The 14,840-nt window shown below is 44.9% G+C and overlaps 2 protein-coding genes and 1 pseudogene across 3 annotated transcripts; all 3 read left to right on the forward strand.

Annotated features, from left to right (window-relative positions):
• The first annotated feature begins 1,962 nt into the window (after positions 1-1,962).
• LOC148822324 (gamma-crystallin M2-like) lies at positions 1,963-3,376 on the forward strand (annotated as a pseudogene).
• A 3,885-nt stretch (positions 3,377-7,261) lies between these two features.
• Positions 7,262-8,075, forward strand: LOC148822325 (gamma-crystallin M2-like). 2 transcript variants are annotated; one of them, XM_088930612.1, is made up of 3 exons: positions 7,262-7,270; positions 7,370-7,612; positions 7,800-8,075. In XM_088930612.1, exons 1-3 carry the CDS (start codon positions 7,262-7,264, stop codon positions 8,073-8,075), a joined length of 528 nt encoding a protein of 175 aa, XP_088786738.1. The 2 variants fall into 2 exon arrangements, with proteins under 2 accessions (XP_088786738.1, XP_088786737.1); XM_088930611.1 differs by lacking the exon at positions 7,262-7,270 and having other exon boundaries at positions 7,349-7,612.
• Positions 8,076-11,778: 3,703 nt separating this feature from the next.
• On the forward strand, positions 11,779-12,896 carry LOC148822326 (gamma-crystallin M2-like). The gene is made up of 3 exons (XM_088930606.1): positions 11,779-11,886; positions 12,021-12,263; positions 12,618-12,896. Exons 1-3 carry the CDS (start codon positions 11,779-11,781, stop codon positions 12,894-12,896), a joined length of 630 nt encoding a protein of 209 aa, XP_088786732.1.
• The last annotated feature ends 1,944 nt before the right edge of the window (positions 12,897-14,840 follow it).

Here is a 14,840-nt window from a genome sequence, read left to right on the forward strand (position 1 = left end):
CACAGGGGGGCCACTCGTGACTTGATAGAAGCAATTTAATTAACTAAAGCGATCAAAGAGGTTCAGTTGGGAGCTGCGAAGGAACAGGTAAAGGTTTATTCCAGAGTGAGAGGGAAGGAAAAGTAACACAACGTCAGGCGTCACCTGAAGGAGGCTCCCCATCCGAAACATTGTGTTTCTTTTCTTTGCCTTACAGCATGGGATGAACTTTGACCTGTTCCTAACCTGATGTAAGCTCAGCGGTCTTCTATCTCCTTAACAGACTGGGTGAAAAGAAACCAGTTCAGTCTGTTGTGTTGCTGAAGAAGGGAAGAAGGTTTCTTCAACGAGCTCTGACCAGGTCTACCAGTTCTGCTCAGAAAGTGTGGCCTCTGCCGCCTGCTGAATATACAAATAAGTTTCCTATGAACCTTCAAACACATCAATCTGCGTGGTTTAATCTGTTTCAGATGACATTAAAGGAGATCTTCACTTCCTTGCCCCACTCAGGAGCAGGTCTGGCATGACTGTAGATGTCCAGATGGTCGGCTCCGATCTGGGGAAGTACATGTTTCAAGGAAGGATGAAAAACAACCTGTCAGCCCGGGGTTTCATGTTTTCTGAAACACTGATTATAACGTAGTAGATTTTGCGTTTTATTAAATCATTTAACATTACTCATAATAACTTGGATCACATATCTGGCTTCGCGGTTTTTATTTCCTCACACCGAGGAATCGATCTGTCCTCTGAAGCGAATGGAGCAGAAAGTGTCTGAGCTGACACGCTCTGACCACAAGATGGCCCCAGTTGCACAGAAGAACGAAATGGGACCGATTTTTTTTTTCCAGGAGCAGACCGAAGTGCACAATCATAACACAAGCGAGCTGAAGTTCAATACAGCCACTTGTTCCATTTTGCCTAAGTTTTTTTTTTAAAGTCTAAAGTTAATCGAAAATCAGATAATAATATGATACGTTTTTTATGACAAACATGGCACGTTGTGAAGTACATTTTGGATCATAAAAGATCATAAAATGCCCTTTTTTCCCAATATTACAACAACAAAAGAATGGCAAAGTGTCAAGTGTGTGTATCAATGGTACCAATGGGAAACTTTCACAAAGAAAGAAAGAGAAATGACTGATGTTTTAAATTAACATTTTATAGTGAATAATACTAGCTTAGAAGAAGTGGAAATGTTACAGCCACTAGAAACACTGAAGACAAATAAACCTCCAGGGCCTGATTCCACCTACTGTACTTCATCAGGAGATGTTATTCATGGGCCACTAACAGAGCTCTTCCAGCAGTCACTGAAGACAGGGTAGCGCCCAAGGCCTGGGGCATCACTGATGCTGCACCCACCCACTCAGACGGCGACAACAGACAAATCAGTCTAGACCGGTACGTCGCACTTGTGCTCCGTGCACAACTAGATGGGAAACATATTAAACATTAAAAATAAGTAGAACTACATTTCAGGATCAGCCGAACAGAAATATTTTTCAATTAAAAAAAACAAACAAACAGGCGCTGAAAGAAAGAGATGCACAGATCCATCTCACTGCGACTGAACATCATTAAAGACCATCTTACTGGACCATACAGAGGATTCTGTCAGAGAGAGTGCTGACACAGCCTCTCTGAGTCCCTGCAGATACAGTAGATTGTCCTTAGTTTGTTTGCAATCTGCTAGTTCTGCAAAAGCTTACACATCACAATGCCACCGTTTTTTCTTGTGACCGCAGAGGGCATGGAAACAAAGTGGTGAGATGCCCTGTGTGAAATGCCAGGAGTCCGTGGGGGGACAGCTATCCACCTGAAAAGGGGGATTTTGCTGATGCTGAAACGGGGGACCTGCATTAGCATAACAGAAATCATTTGCTGTATGATTTGGCTCTCAGACAAGTACAGTATATAAGGCCAGATGTCCCCTCTCTGAACGCAGTGGCTGAGGGTCTCCGATCACACTGAGACAAAATGGGCAGGGTGAGGTCCAAGGGTTTCTGTTTGAAAAATGATGCATTATCTGTGTTGAAAGTCACAAGGAAACATCTGTATGCACTGTTTTGAGGCGGCTGAGGTAAATGACCCCACTTTCTGCTTTCTAATTGCAGATCATCTTCTACGAGGACAGGAACTTCGGGGGGCGCTCCTATGAGTGCAGCAGCGACTGCGCCGACCTGCACTCCTACTTCAGCCGCTGCAACTCCATCTGAGTGGAGAGCGGCTGCTGGATGGCGTACGAGCGCCCCAACTACATGGGCTACCAGTACTTCCTGCGCAGGGGCGAGTATCCCGACTACCAGCGCTGGATGGGCTACAACGACTGCATCAGGTCCTGCCGTTTCATTCCTCACGTAGGTGTCCGGTAAAAACTGCGTGACATTGGCCGTGAGCGGCCTTTCAGTCAGTAGAGCTGCACCAGCTTTTCACCTTAGGAACCTAAGATCTGTTGAATGGAGGCCATCCGAACTGTGTGGCCTAAAGACATTAATTAGTGCAAGGATCTCATCCAGGTGTTTCTTCAGAGAAGTCAGAGTATCGGCTTTAGCAACGTGGCTGGGCTGCATGTTCCACACCCCTGCCACCCTTTCCTGTAAAGAAGTGCCTCCTGTTCTCAGTTCGTGATGTGTTCCCACTTGCACCCTCTGGTCCATGTTTCATGATGTCAAGTCATCGCTGTACATGTGTGAATTCCAGTAGCAAGAGGACTTGTCCTGCATTATGAAACAGGGAGAACATGTTTCCTGTTTGAGACAGAAGCTGAGTACTAAGGAACAAATACACTCAGTCAAATACATCATACAGATTCCAGTTGCACGATTTAGTTCTAGATGCTGCATACCCTCTTTCTCACTAAAGAAGGAAAACTTGAGTCTTGTCCATTCAGGGGAAGGCTGGTGCACAGTGACAGAGAATGATTGCATTTTCTTGCGTTGTCTGTCTCATGTGACAGTGCTAGCAAGAGAGGCAGAAGGGCCTCACAGATGGAGAAGAGAGAGGATAGGCTCATGTGCCAGCTGGAAGGGTTCTTGGACATAACTAATGCAAATGTCCATTCCTGTCATGTGAAAAAAAATCCTAATATGTAAAACCTTCTTCCTGTGGTCTACAGTACCAAGGCTCCTACAGGATGAGGATCTACGAGAGAGAAGGCTTCGGAGGCCAGATGATGGAGTTCATGGACGACTGTCCCAACGTCTACGACCGCTTCCGTTACCATGACATCCACTCCTGCAATGTGATGGAGGGCTACTGGCTCTTCTACGAGCAGCCCAACTACAGAGGCAGGCAGTACTTCATGAGGCCCGGAGAGTACAGGCGGTTCAGCGACTGGGGTGGCATGAGCCCCAGGATCGGCTCCTTCCGGCGCATCACTGACTTCAACTGACCTGGACAACACTGTGCAGTAAACCTCTGTGTTTGCAAAATAAAGTACTCTGTTTAGAATACAAGCTCTGTCCTCCTCCTTTTGTTAGAAAACAATGTCTCCACAAGGGGTTCTTCTCAGAGGTCATGATGTTTCTACACTGAGGCCTTGAGCAAATCAGAATTTAGACCCCTCCTACCACTAAGAAAGTGCAAAACCTGTACTCCACAAAGATTCTTTATTTGCATGAGGCCATCTTCTATACTGTTAAGCTTGGGTTCATTTGTGACTAGTGCATAGATCAGTGAGTGCATAGATCAGTGGAGAGCAATGCATGGCAAATTTGCCACATAAAAGTCAAAGAATGCCATTGTAAGTTTTTTTTTTATGTCACTGGAACTGGAACAGACTTGATCCCAGTGATCATTAAGATCACCATTCATCATTTATACAGTATAAGGTTGTTAACGTGTATTTCCAGGACTTCAGTCATGATCTTCTAAAGGGAGTGTCCACTGTTCACCAGAAATGTTCTAAGGAATTCATGCATCTTTACGTTTGGCCACATTTAAATAAGAGATGATAGCTCCATGGTAGTTAAGCTTTCTCTTACAACACATTAACCGTACTTACATATCGAGGTGCATTTTGTATTTAATCCTAGATGGTTGGTTAATTACTTTTGTATTAACCTGAGGTTATGGACTGAAAGAGTAGTGTGTCACTTACCTCTGTTTGGCTTGCTTTCGCAACACTCTGATCTAATCTTTCATTTCCTGAAGGTTGTCATCACTGGTACAGCTGTTCATGGGGAACACCGCCATCTTAGTGGTGTGGTCAAACCTTAATTCAGGAAGAGAAGAGGCTTTATCCGAATAAAGATCATTTTGGGGGTAACTCAGCAGGTCAAGGAGACCAACAAACTGTCTGTAAGGACTGGGCTGTCGGACACCCTCATCCAGGGGCGTAGCCATGGGTGGGACTGATAGATCCTAGGCCTACCCAATCAGTCCAAAGTAATTTAAGTTTTTTATTACCTTGTTTGCATTACGCCTTTTAATGTAACGTGCTTGATTTTTTCATCGTATGTGATTTGCTATTGGCTCGCTGTATTTTTTTGTGGCCAATAAGAAAATTATGTAAATGTCGTGGGGCGGTGCATGCGTAAACGTAGCCTAATTGGCTATCGTTGTCGTCAGACCCTCTTAGAGCTGGGTTTTTGGTTTATTAGCCAACATGGCAAAATCAATGCATTTATCTACGTTTTTCAAAAAGCCCAGTGTAGATGACCAGACCAGCCCCAAAACAAATAAGACACATGAGATATAACAGGCATCTTGGGTTTTAAGGAGTACAGCCTGGCTCCCCGAATACAGGTGTTTCTGGAACGCAAGGGGCAGTGCATGCGTTTGCTTGTAGCAGCTCGATACATGCTTGACCTGTAGATACATGCTTGACCTGTTACAAGTTTTGGAATGCAGGCATAACATTAAGATAGTATTGACAGATAGATGCGAGTGTGCATTTTACAGAAAGCTATTCAGATCGCCTCTAAATGCCCTGCATTTAAGTGAACAACGTTTACAGAGCTAAAATACATCCAAAGTATGTATTTGATGCTTTTATTAGTAGACCATTCTTGCAAATAAAGGTGCGATGAATTGGTTAGTACTGTAATGCGACTATACCAATTCAGTTTCGTTTGTGGGAAGTAAGTCATGAATTTCCAAAATAAGTGTTGTAGCATCGAAAATAGAATACTAATTTCGTGGGTTTCATACAAGTTTAAAAGCATCATGAAGGATCAACAAGATATTCAGAACTTAATATTTTAATACCTTCGCATTTTTATTCTCATGGCACCTCACTCGATATTACCCCTGGGGCGATGCATTTACTCCAACCTCTGAAACCTATGCGTGCACGTTCTTCTGGTATGTTGTGCTAAAGTCCGCTGAATATTTAAAGGCAAGGTAAACCCTGCATGGTATTTTAAATACAATATTTCAGATGGATTTTGAATCTTGCGTTCTGCGTTGTGTTCATTGTGTTTTGCAAAAAATATTAACTTTACAGTAACTCGTAAGACTGCTGTACAATCTAAAAGCACACATACGAAATACTTAGAACTGTTACAAGTAATAAGTGAAAATGAGCTATTCCAGCTTTTCTTTAGCTAAAGACAAAGTCCTCATATGAGAGACCTTTGCAAACTAGCTGTCATTTGAACGGGAATTTGCCGACTCTCTAGACAGTGACCAGATTATCGCCATATTCAATTCCAAGCCCCGGCGCCTGCGTCTGGTCTAGAAGGCCAAAACCTCACAACAGAGGCAGGCACTGATTGTTTTTTTGTGTGTGTCCGCCATGGCACAGTCGTGTTTGGCAGCCTAGGTATTTGTTGCTTAACCTGTAACGAAAGGGTTCTTAAGGACCCTATGCAGACGACACGATCCAGGGCAGAGTGAGGAAAACAGGGGGAAAAAGCAGGCGGGAGTCGGGAATGGAAACAGGGGGCGTGTCCATGGTGCGCTGGTTTTCGGGGGAGGTGTGGCCGAGGCAAACAATCCAGAAATAAGCCCAAGGGGGAATCCAAGAGAAGGCGAAAATCCAAAACCGGGCAGTCCATCCAAGACGAACAGAATAAAAACGGGAACCGGGTTGGAACCGGCAGGAACAGGAACTTAAAAGCTTGACGGGACCAGGCGCTTCCAGGTTCCGGACTTGCCTGGTACGGGAACCATTGCAGAGACCGGAACAGAGTAGGTGTCTGGCTTTTAAGGGGAACTGAAAAGGGGGCTGGAACAGGGAGCAGGTGCGGGACATTAGTAAAGAACATGGAAGGGCTGGACCTTCTTTAAGAAGAGGGGTTTACGAACGTGACATAACTTGTGTGTGTGTGAGAGAGAGTGTCAATATATATATATAAGGTTCCGCTAATTCTGCTGCTTGATTATACCCCTTGAGGACTGGATTGTAAATCGGAGGGTTCCCCCTATGCTGGCAGGACAGTCAGTTAGAACCTGGGCCACCCACTTTTGCACAGGCCCACCCAAATATCAATTCCTGGCTATGCCCCTGCCCTCATCTCTAGTGAGGAATGAGCCAGAGAGCTGCAGTGGGGGTGAAGATGGGCTGGAGTGAAGAATGTGAAAATGAAATACAAGCGAATCAGCAAGAAGTGTGATATTGATATGTAGATGGGTGAAAGAGGATGAGGTTGGGGTTTGACCTCCTCCTGAAATTTTGTTTAAAACACCATTTAATTCCATTCAAAACCCAACTCTGTCCCTAAAACTATACCTCATCTTGTCAATAATTCTAACACAAAAGTTCAGAAGCCAGTTCCTAGAATTTTGAAAGCCCTGTAAAAAATAATCCTAACTATAACCCATTGCAAGCTACAACTCATTAAGAAAACTAAAGATTTAAATAAAGAAGCATGTTACCAGACACTGGTGAACTACTAGTTAAGGAACAAGTAATGTGGTCATTTACTCTCTTTGTAGCTCATAAGGCACTTGTAATTTAAAGAGATGTCATGCACAATTAGTTTAATTGGTGATTCGATCTTTTAAGTTTTCTCGTATTTAAAACCTGACAGAGTGCTGTAGCCAGCAGCAGAACTGTATGTTGTAAGCCACAGGCTTTTCAATGGTTTACAATGCTGCAGATTGTGCTGGACAGCTGAATGTGTGGAAACAATAAGCTGAAAGCAATTATTATGATGAGTGCAGAAAAGTAAATGTTGTAAGACACCTTTAAAAGGTTTGCTGACGTGGACCAATCTGTATTTAAATAACAAATAACTCTGTGGAACCTATTCTACTGAGATAAGTATATAAGGAGACCTGTTCCAGGACTCATACAAGCAGTTAAGGCCCTGTGATCACACTGAAACAAAAAATGGGGAAGGTAACAGCGAAGACTTTTTATCACTCCTTTTTTCTGATTCATTCTGATTTTAACGCACTTTAAAACATGCTGTTCTGAATGTCTTCATCTCACTTGCAGATCATCTTCTACGAGGACAGGAACTTCGGGGGGCGCTCCTATGAGTGCAGCAGCGACTGCGCTGACCTGCACTCCTACTTCAGCCGCTGCAACTCCATCCGAGTGGAGAGCGGCTGCTGGATGGTGTACGAGCGCCCCAACTACATGGGCTACCAGTACTTCCTGCGCAGGGGCGAGTATCCCGAGTACCAGCGCTGGATGGGCTACAACGACTGCATCAGGTCCTGCCGTTTCATTCCTCATGTAAGTTGTTTTGTATTTTTATAGGAATTAAACAATCAGATTGATATATTTCAGAACTTGTAAATATAGATTTTGGCAAGAAACAGTGAATCAGTTATCTTCAGGCTGGAGTTGTTGAAATGAATCAGTGTTTAATCTAAATTATATTCCAGTTCAGTCCATGTTACGGAATGTCTTGTGTTCACAGTACCAAGGCTCCTACAGGATGAGGATCTACGAGAGAGAAGGGTTCGAAGGCCAGATGATGGAGTTCATGGACGACTGTCCCAATGTCTACGACCGCTTCCGTTACCATGACATCCACTCCTGCAATGTGACAGAGGGATACTGGCTCTTCTACGAGCAGCCCAACTACAGAGGCAGGCAGTACTTCATGAGGCCCGGAGAGTACAGGAGGTACAGCGACTGGGGAGGCATGAGCCCCAGGATCGGCTCCTTCCGGCGCCTCATGGACTTCTGTTAAATAAGGAAATAGTGTAAAATTCCTGCATTTTGCAGATTTGCCTTAAATAAAATAAAAATGTGTTGCAAACTTGTTTTGCATCTGCTTATTCATATGAATGAATGGTATGAAGAGAAATGAGGTGAAGATATTGCAGGGGACTATAGCATTTAACAGCGTCAATAATACATTGTTGAAATTGTTAAATGTTGAAGACTAGGACCTCATATTTATTATTGGGGGGTTCAAATGTGCTATAAATGACAGAGAAGGGACACAGCATTGACACTCACAAGGTTTATTTTTAACAGTGAAAGTGCTAATGGAGAACACAAAAAATGAGTGAATGGTATAGCTGGGAACTGAGGCAATTTCTGTCAAGATTAGTTGTGAATTTTGGCTACAGAGCTCAATTAGTTCAGCTGCCTTCACCATTCCCGAAGATTGATTTTTAATTAAGAGCTCTAACACTGATGAGCTGAGACACAGACAGGCAAGATTAAAACAAACAGCCTGAGTCTGAGGGGAAGACAAGCTTACTGTACTCTGCAGAGCGTGATTTTGAACATGATTACCCAGATGAAGCCCAAACCAGACAACATTCAGATCAAGTCATCTGGGCTCCCAGAGTCTGTTATGCAAAGGCAGCTGGTCACAGAAAAAGAAAACCCAGAACACAGATGTATTTGCTTTCCACTCTCTATAGGCTGTGCAAAAAAAAATTCTCTCTTGCTCTGCGCCTGCTCCCCGTACCGTCCAACACAATCGCCATGGCAGGCAGCAATCTTCCTTGACTGGAGCTCACTCTGTGTAACGATGCGTAGTTCAGGACCCTATGCAGAGGGTATGATCCGGAAGTGAGTGGAGTAGGACAACGGGGAGGAGACAACGAGGAGCAGGGCAGGTTGACAAACAGGGGGGTGTGATGACAGTGAACTGGTGCTCGGGGGGCGTGGCCAAGGCAAACAAGTCCAAGGGAGTCCAGGGCGAAGTCCAAGGTCCTAATCCAAGTGATCCATCTAACGATGAAGACAAGACAAAGTTAAAAACCGGAACGGGATCCGGTACAGGGACATTTTACCAATAAAAACATTATCACGAGGCCAGGCGCTCTGAGCCCCGGACTCAGCTGGGCGAGGACGCCGATAGTAGGTCTATGCTCTCAAGTCATAGGGCGAAGGGTGACTTGGTGGTAGGCGGACCTCCGGGCGTCCGTCTTCCAATGCAGAGCCGGAGGTAACGAGTGTGCCCAGCTTAAGTAAGGAGGGGCAGGACTGAGGGCAGGTACATGGAATAAGCAAAATGTGAAAGAGCCGGAGCACCCTTAAGAGGAGGGATTACGATCGTGACACTCTGCTTGTCTACAATTTTAACTTTTGTTCCACGGTTATTCAGAAGCCTTCATCCTCCTGCCTGAGCAGGGCATTGGCAGTGCAGTAAAGTTTAAAATGATATATTTAGCTGAAAAATACAAAGAGGACTGTTAATGTCAACACACAAGCCCCTGTTTTAACATACAGTCTTTAATAAACAAGAATTTATGCAATCTGTTATAATATATTGTAGCGCTCTAGGGTTCACGTGGGTGTCCTCACCGCTGCCGCATCAGGTCGGCCCCCCACCGTCAGGGACTCGAACCCGGGCCTCCAGCATCACTCAACAGGGACCCAGCCTCTTGAGCCGAAGGGAAATCTCCCATCAGCTGTGGTCCCTGCTATTCACAGGGAAGGGCAGTGACGTCACCGGGCTGGTAAGCCAGCTCTCACAAGAAATGGAGGCCATTTGCATTACACTCTCCCCCGCTTAATTCACCATCCTCGGCAAAGGGCTATCCCATCCCACTGCTGACACCAATGTAGCACTCCAGGGTTCACGTGGGCACCCTCACCACTGCCACATCAAGTCAGCCCCCCACCGTCAGGGATTCGAATACAGCCCTCCAGCGCCACTCAACAGGGATCCAGCCTCTTGAGCCAAAGGGAAATCTCCCATCAGCCCAGCAGCTGCTGTCCCTGCTATTCATAGGGAAGGGCGGTGACGTCACCGCTCTGGTAAGCCGGCTCTCACAAGCAATGAAGGCCATATGCGTTACAATATTTTTATATTTATAATCTAATATACAACATTCATACTGAATACTACTTAAATTAACAGTAGACATTTTCTTATTATCTAAATGTAATATGAATATAGCACCTAGTGTATTCATGGTTGTGGGTCAGAGTGGAATCAGATGACAGATTTAAATTTAAAAATAATAAAAAAATATATTACTTACATTACTTAGGACCTTCATTGTACTGTTAAGAAGCAAATATATTATAAGTATTTAGGCTTATTAAGCAATAATTACACTGCAATATTAAGATAATTTAATATTAAGCTGGTTGAAAAATCATAGAGGTAATTTCTATTCTGTTGATGAAAACATGCTTGGGCCCTCATAGAAGAAGTCTTTTTAAAGTTTCTCCAAAATTGTGGTTCACAGGTCATGGATGAAAAACTAAACAGGCAGCACAGAGAACAAGCACAAGAGCACAAGACAGGTCACAAACGAGACAAAGCCATTCAGCCCATTGAGCCTGTTTGGATGCTTGTAGCTAATTGATCCGAGAATCTCTAGCAACTGTTTCTTGGCCAGGGTACTGGCATCAAACCACACGGTTGTGCAGGTTGTTTTCCACTCCTACAGCCCAATCAGTGTTGCCAGGACATCAGGAAGCAGGAAACATTGCATACTTTTCCAAAACCCCACAACTTTGCAGGACAAACGGATGAAAATCTCATCTCTCAGAAAAGCTCATTTCTGCTTTTCTTTTCCTGACTGCATGTGAATCTGTGCTGCTCTAGACACAGCCTGATGATGCGTGAGAACTCATCCCAAGTCTACTTTCTTGCATGCTCCTTACTGAAGTGGGACATGTATATATCTCACTTATCCAGCATCAAAGTATCACAACTTAAGCATTTTGTGAGAGCTGTTGATGGGGTCTGTTAATTTAGCCTCAAAGAAAATTTACAGTAAGATGCCATAAAGCTGACTTGCTTTAGCAGCCCCAGTGGCTTAACGCTACATAATAAAAGACAGGAACGACACCCACAAACAGGACACAGCAGACCAATGCCTGCTGCATATCAAAGGACAGAACCTAGATCGAAGAACAGGACAAGAAGTAATTACATATCAAAGAACAGGACAAGCACTCAGATTGTGAAACAAACTTTCTCCTGACTGTATATAAGAGCTGGGAAACCCTTGCAGGATTGTCCTGTCCTGTTGATGTCATTATTGAGCTCAATAAAACAACTGAATCCACGAAAGACTGTGTCCTGCTCCTTTGATGAAGGATTTCCCACAACACTCTCTGCCATGTTTGCAGATGATCGGATTTTAGATTCACGAAATGTAACCACAAGTAAATACAACAATGGATTTCTGCATTACACATCTGAACCTACAAAGTTACCAAGGCATTGCACACAAAAGTACCTTTTTCATTAGGTTAACAATAAAAATAATTAAAGCCTTTCTCATCTGTTGCAGGCACGTGTTTATTGACAAAGGCTTTGTTACGTGGATCACAATACACGTTTTGCATTAGCTGTACACTATAGTGGTGCTGGAGACAATGGGGATTTTTTTCTTTCCCCTTCATGAAACCATCAGTTAATGACAATGGCACAGGAACTAAGCACTTGCTGACTTGCGGACATTTGTGTTTGAATGCCCCATGCACAGTCTGCAATTCCCGTTTCCTATATAAAGTTGAAATTGTGTCTTCGAAAAAGACGTGGAAAAGAGAGGCAGTCTGTCAACGTCAAAATGGGAAAGGTAAAAATTAAAAACCATGGACTATTTTGTCTTGGATCTTTCTGTTATATAATAATACAAAACATGTTTCTGAAATATGAAGGATTTCCATTCACAGCCCTTCTTCTAATATTGTGGCGATTGTGCTTTTGCAGATCATCTTCTACGAGGACAGGAACTTCGGGGGGCGCTCCTATGAGTGCAGCAGCGACTGCGCCGACCTGCACTCCTACTTCAGCCGCTGCAACTCCATCCGAGTGGAGAGCGGCTGCTGGATGGTGTACGAGCGTCCCAACTACATGGGCTACCAGTACTTCCTGCGCAGGGGCGAGTATCCCGAGTACCAGCGCTGGATGGGCTTCAACGACTCCATTTGGTCGTGCCGCATGATCCAACCAGTAAGTTAATTCTGCATGTGGTAATTATGTCATTTAGAAAAGTTATTCCCAGGGTCCTAATTTCAGTTATACAGCCTGACTGTTATCTTTGTCTCTCAACAGAAGAGAAACGGTCCATAAAATGCTTTGATATTCCTTGATGACATTGAACTTTCAGCTGATTTTCAACTGTTAGGTCTTAAATATTACCCTCTGTGTTTATAAGACTCTTTGGACTATAATAAATGACTGCTTTCATGCCTGTTTGTTATATATTTTTAGTTAAATGTCCCACAGAACTCTTTATAAAGGGTCCACAGGCATGCCTTTAGATTTTTTATCACACCTGACCGTGCCCCTTCTGTTTTCCAACAGTACCAAGGCTCCTACAGGATGAGGATCTACGAGAGAGCAGAGTTCGGAGGCCAGATGATGGAGTTCATGGACGACTGTCCCAATGTCTACGACCGCTTCCATTACAATGACATCTTCTCCTGCAATGTGATGGATGGGCACTGGCTCTTCTACGAGCAGCCCAACTACAGAGGCAGGATGTACTACCTGAGAGCTGGAGAGTACCGCAGGTTCAGCGACTGGGGCGCCATGAGTGCAAGAGTGGGCTCTTTCAGGCGCATCACTGATTTTGAATGTTAAACCTGAAGTGCTCTTAAAAATAAAGGCATTATAAAATACTTTTGTTGACTGTTGCTTGGGGGAATTTCTGGGCAGGATTAAAAAACATACACGCCTATGTCGGGTTACCTGATACAGATCCACACCTGGTTGCTATTTGACTAAGAGAATCACAGTAAATCCAGGGAGTGGTGAAAAGATCACAGACAGGGCTATGAGGCTATTGCTGCCTAACCTAGCCTCTCCATACTGCCCCCACACACGGAAAAACACATCTAGCACATGTAACAGGGCTCAGTGCTACTGAACACATCATCACTGAACACAGTGGGTGACATCACCCCCTTGCAAACTAAACAGGGCAGAAGGGTCTCGCCACAGCAGGCTGGGTCTTGTGGCACAGCAGAGTGCCGCGCTGTCTGGGGCGTGCTGCCATGTCTGCTCGGAGCCCACAGGCGCCCACAGTGGTGGAGTCCCGGCGGGGGCAGAGAGCAGCTGCACGCCTTTCCCTTCTCACCTTTCTAAAAACCCGTCAGGCCTGGACAGGTAATACTGCCCTGGGTTAAACAGTGCTTACAAGGGAGGGACGACAAGAGCCAGGATCAATCGGCCTCAGCTGCCCTAAATCGTGACGTCATTTACTCAGGTTAAAAAAAAAATGTCATCCCCTCCTCTCCCTCTCAGTCGTCTCCTGTATCCCTCCTCCACCCCCCATCTCCACCTCTGCAGCTGCCCCTTGGTCACTCCTCACTGCGCAGAGGGGTCCCAGTCTCTGTGTCCCATGGGCCAAGACTTGGAATTTACTGCCACTAAAACACTCGATAAGCATTTCCAGCACGCTTAATTCTCGGCTGTTGTTATTCCTAGTGAAGTAATCAGTAGTGGCAACGTGTAGTTTATGCCCAGGACAAGGAGCACACGAATAAATATTCACAAACAAAACAAAATAAAATAAAAAACAACAACAACAACACCTGAGACTTTTGACAACGGCTATGATTAAAGGTTTTACTTAACTTTACATTCAGGAGTCTTTCGCTACGTCTGCACGTGCATCTGCAAAAAACCCCAAAATAAACAAGAACACCTTCTCATCACACACACACACACACCACGCCGACTGCCGTGCCTCTGGTAGCTCTGATCATTCCACTTCTAACCTGTCCCAGTCTCTTTTCACCTGTCCCGTCGCGTTTTTTAAAGGACTGCGCCGAAGTGCAAATCTCTGACCTCTACAGAATGGATGTGACTGTATTTCTGTTTTCTGCTGAATAAAAACAGCGTGGGGTGTTGGTTTTAAAACGATGCAATAGACGAAATGATGCGTCTCATACAACGCGTTCTCGTCCAGGCGTGTGCAGATGATTTCGGAGAAGGATCCTCTTCGGAAAAGCTGGTTGATTTGGCCTGGCCATGTGTGTGAAAGTCGGAGAACTCTCTGCAAAGCAGGGGAATTACTGGGTGACCGGAGCACCCAGGCGACCTGCAGCTTGATGTACAGTACAGTAATTACACAGGAGCGATCCGCTCTCCTGCCCCGCGTTGGACTGTCCCCATACCTTTCCTCCTTTACCCCAGGTTTACCCCCTTTTCTCTCTATAACACTGCGGGAAAAACCGAAATCCCTGCTCTTTTTTTCCTCCCGAGTCTAGAGGTTGTAATCCGTTTGCCCCACGCCGCAGAAACCGAACCGGGAGAGTTCGTTACAGTAATTTTTGGTTTCCTGTCTGAGGCTGGGTGTTTCTAAACCTACAGTACACGGCCTGTAACAGTAACAGTAAACGATCATACTGTATGAGCGCTTCTACAATTAAGGTACCGTATGCACTGGCGGTGCGAGGGTCTTAAATGCTTTACTGTGTTTCGAGGATAGCGACAGCAGCACAGTTGCACTGAAATGGTTGTACACCGTCACTAGACTGGGGTATTGGGACCCACACAGACCACAGGGGTAGCGTCCCCTGC

The sequence above is a fragment of the Atractosteus spatula genome, chromosome 13, assembly GCF_055471065.1.
Source record: "Atractosteus spatula isolate fAtrSpa1 chromosome 13, fAtrSpa1.hap1, whole genome shotgun sequence".
NCBI classification, from domain to species: Eukaryota; Metazoa; Chordata; class Actinopteri; order Semionotiformes; family Lepisosteidae; genus Atractosteus; species Atractosteus spatula.

Coding starts and splice junctions, on each gene's coding strand:
- LOC148822325 (XM_088930611.1), top strand. CDS start 7,349: ATGTCTTCATCTCACTTGCAGATCATCTTCTACGAGGACAGGAACTTC. Junction 7,613..7,799: donor CCTGCCGTTTCATTCCTCAT/GTAAGTTGTTTT, acceptor TTGTGTTCACAG/TACCAAGGCTCCTACAGGAT.
- LOC148822326 (XM_088930606.1), top strand. CDS start 11,779: ATGCCCCATGCACAGTCTGCAATTCCCGTTTCCTATATAAAGTTGAAA. Junction 11,887..12,020: donor TCAACGTCAAAATGGGAAAG/GTAAAAATTAAA, acceptor GTGCTTTTGCAG/ATCATCTTCTACGAGGACAG. Junction 12,264..12,617: donor CGTGCCGCATGATCCAACCA/GTAAGTTAATTC, acceptor GTTTTCCAACAG/TACCAAGGCTCCTACAGGAT.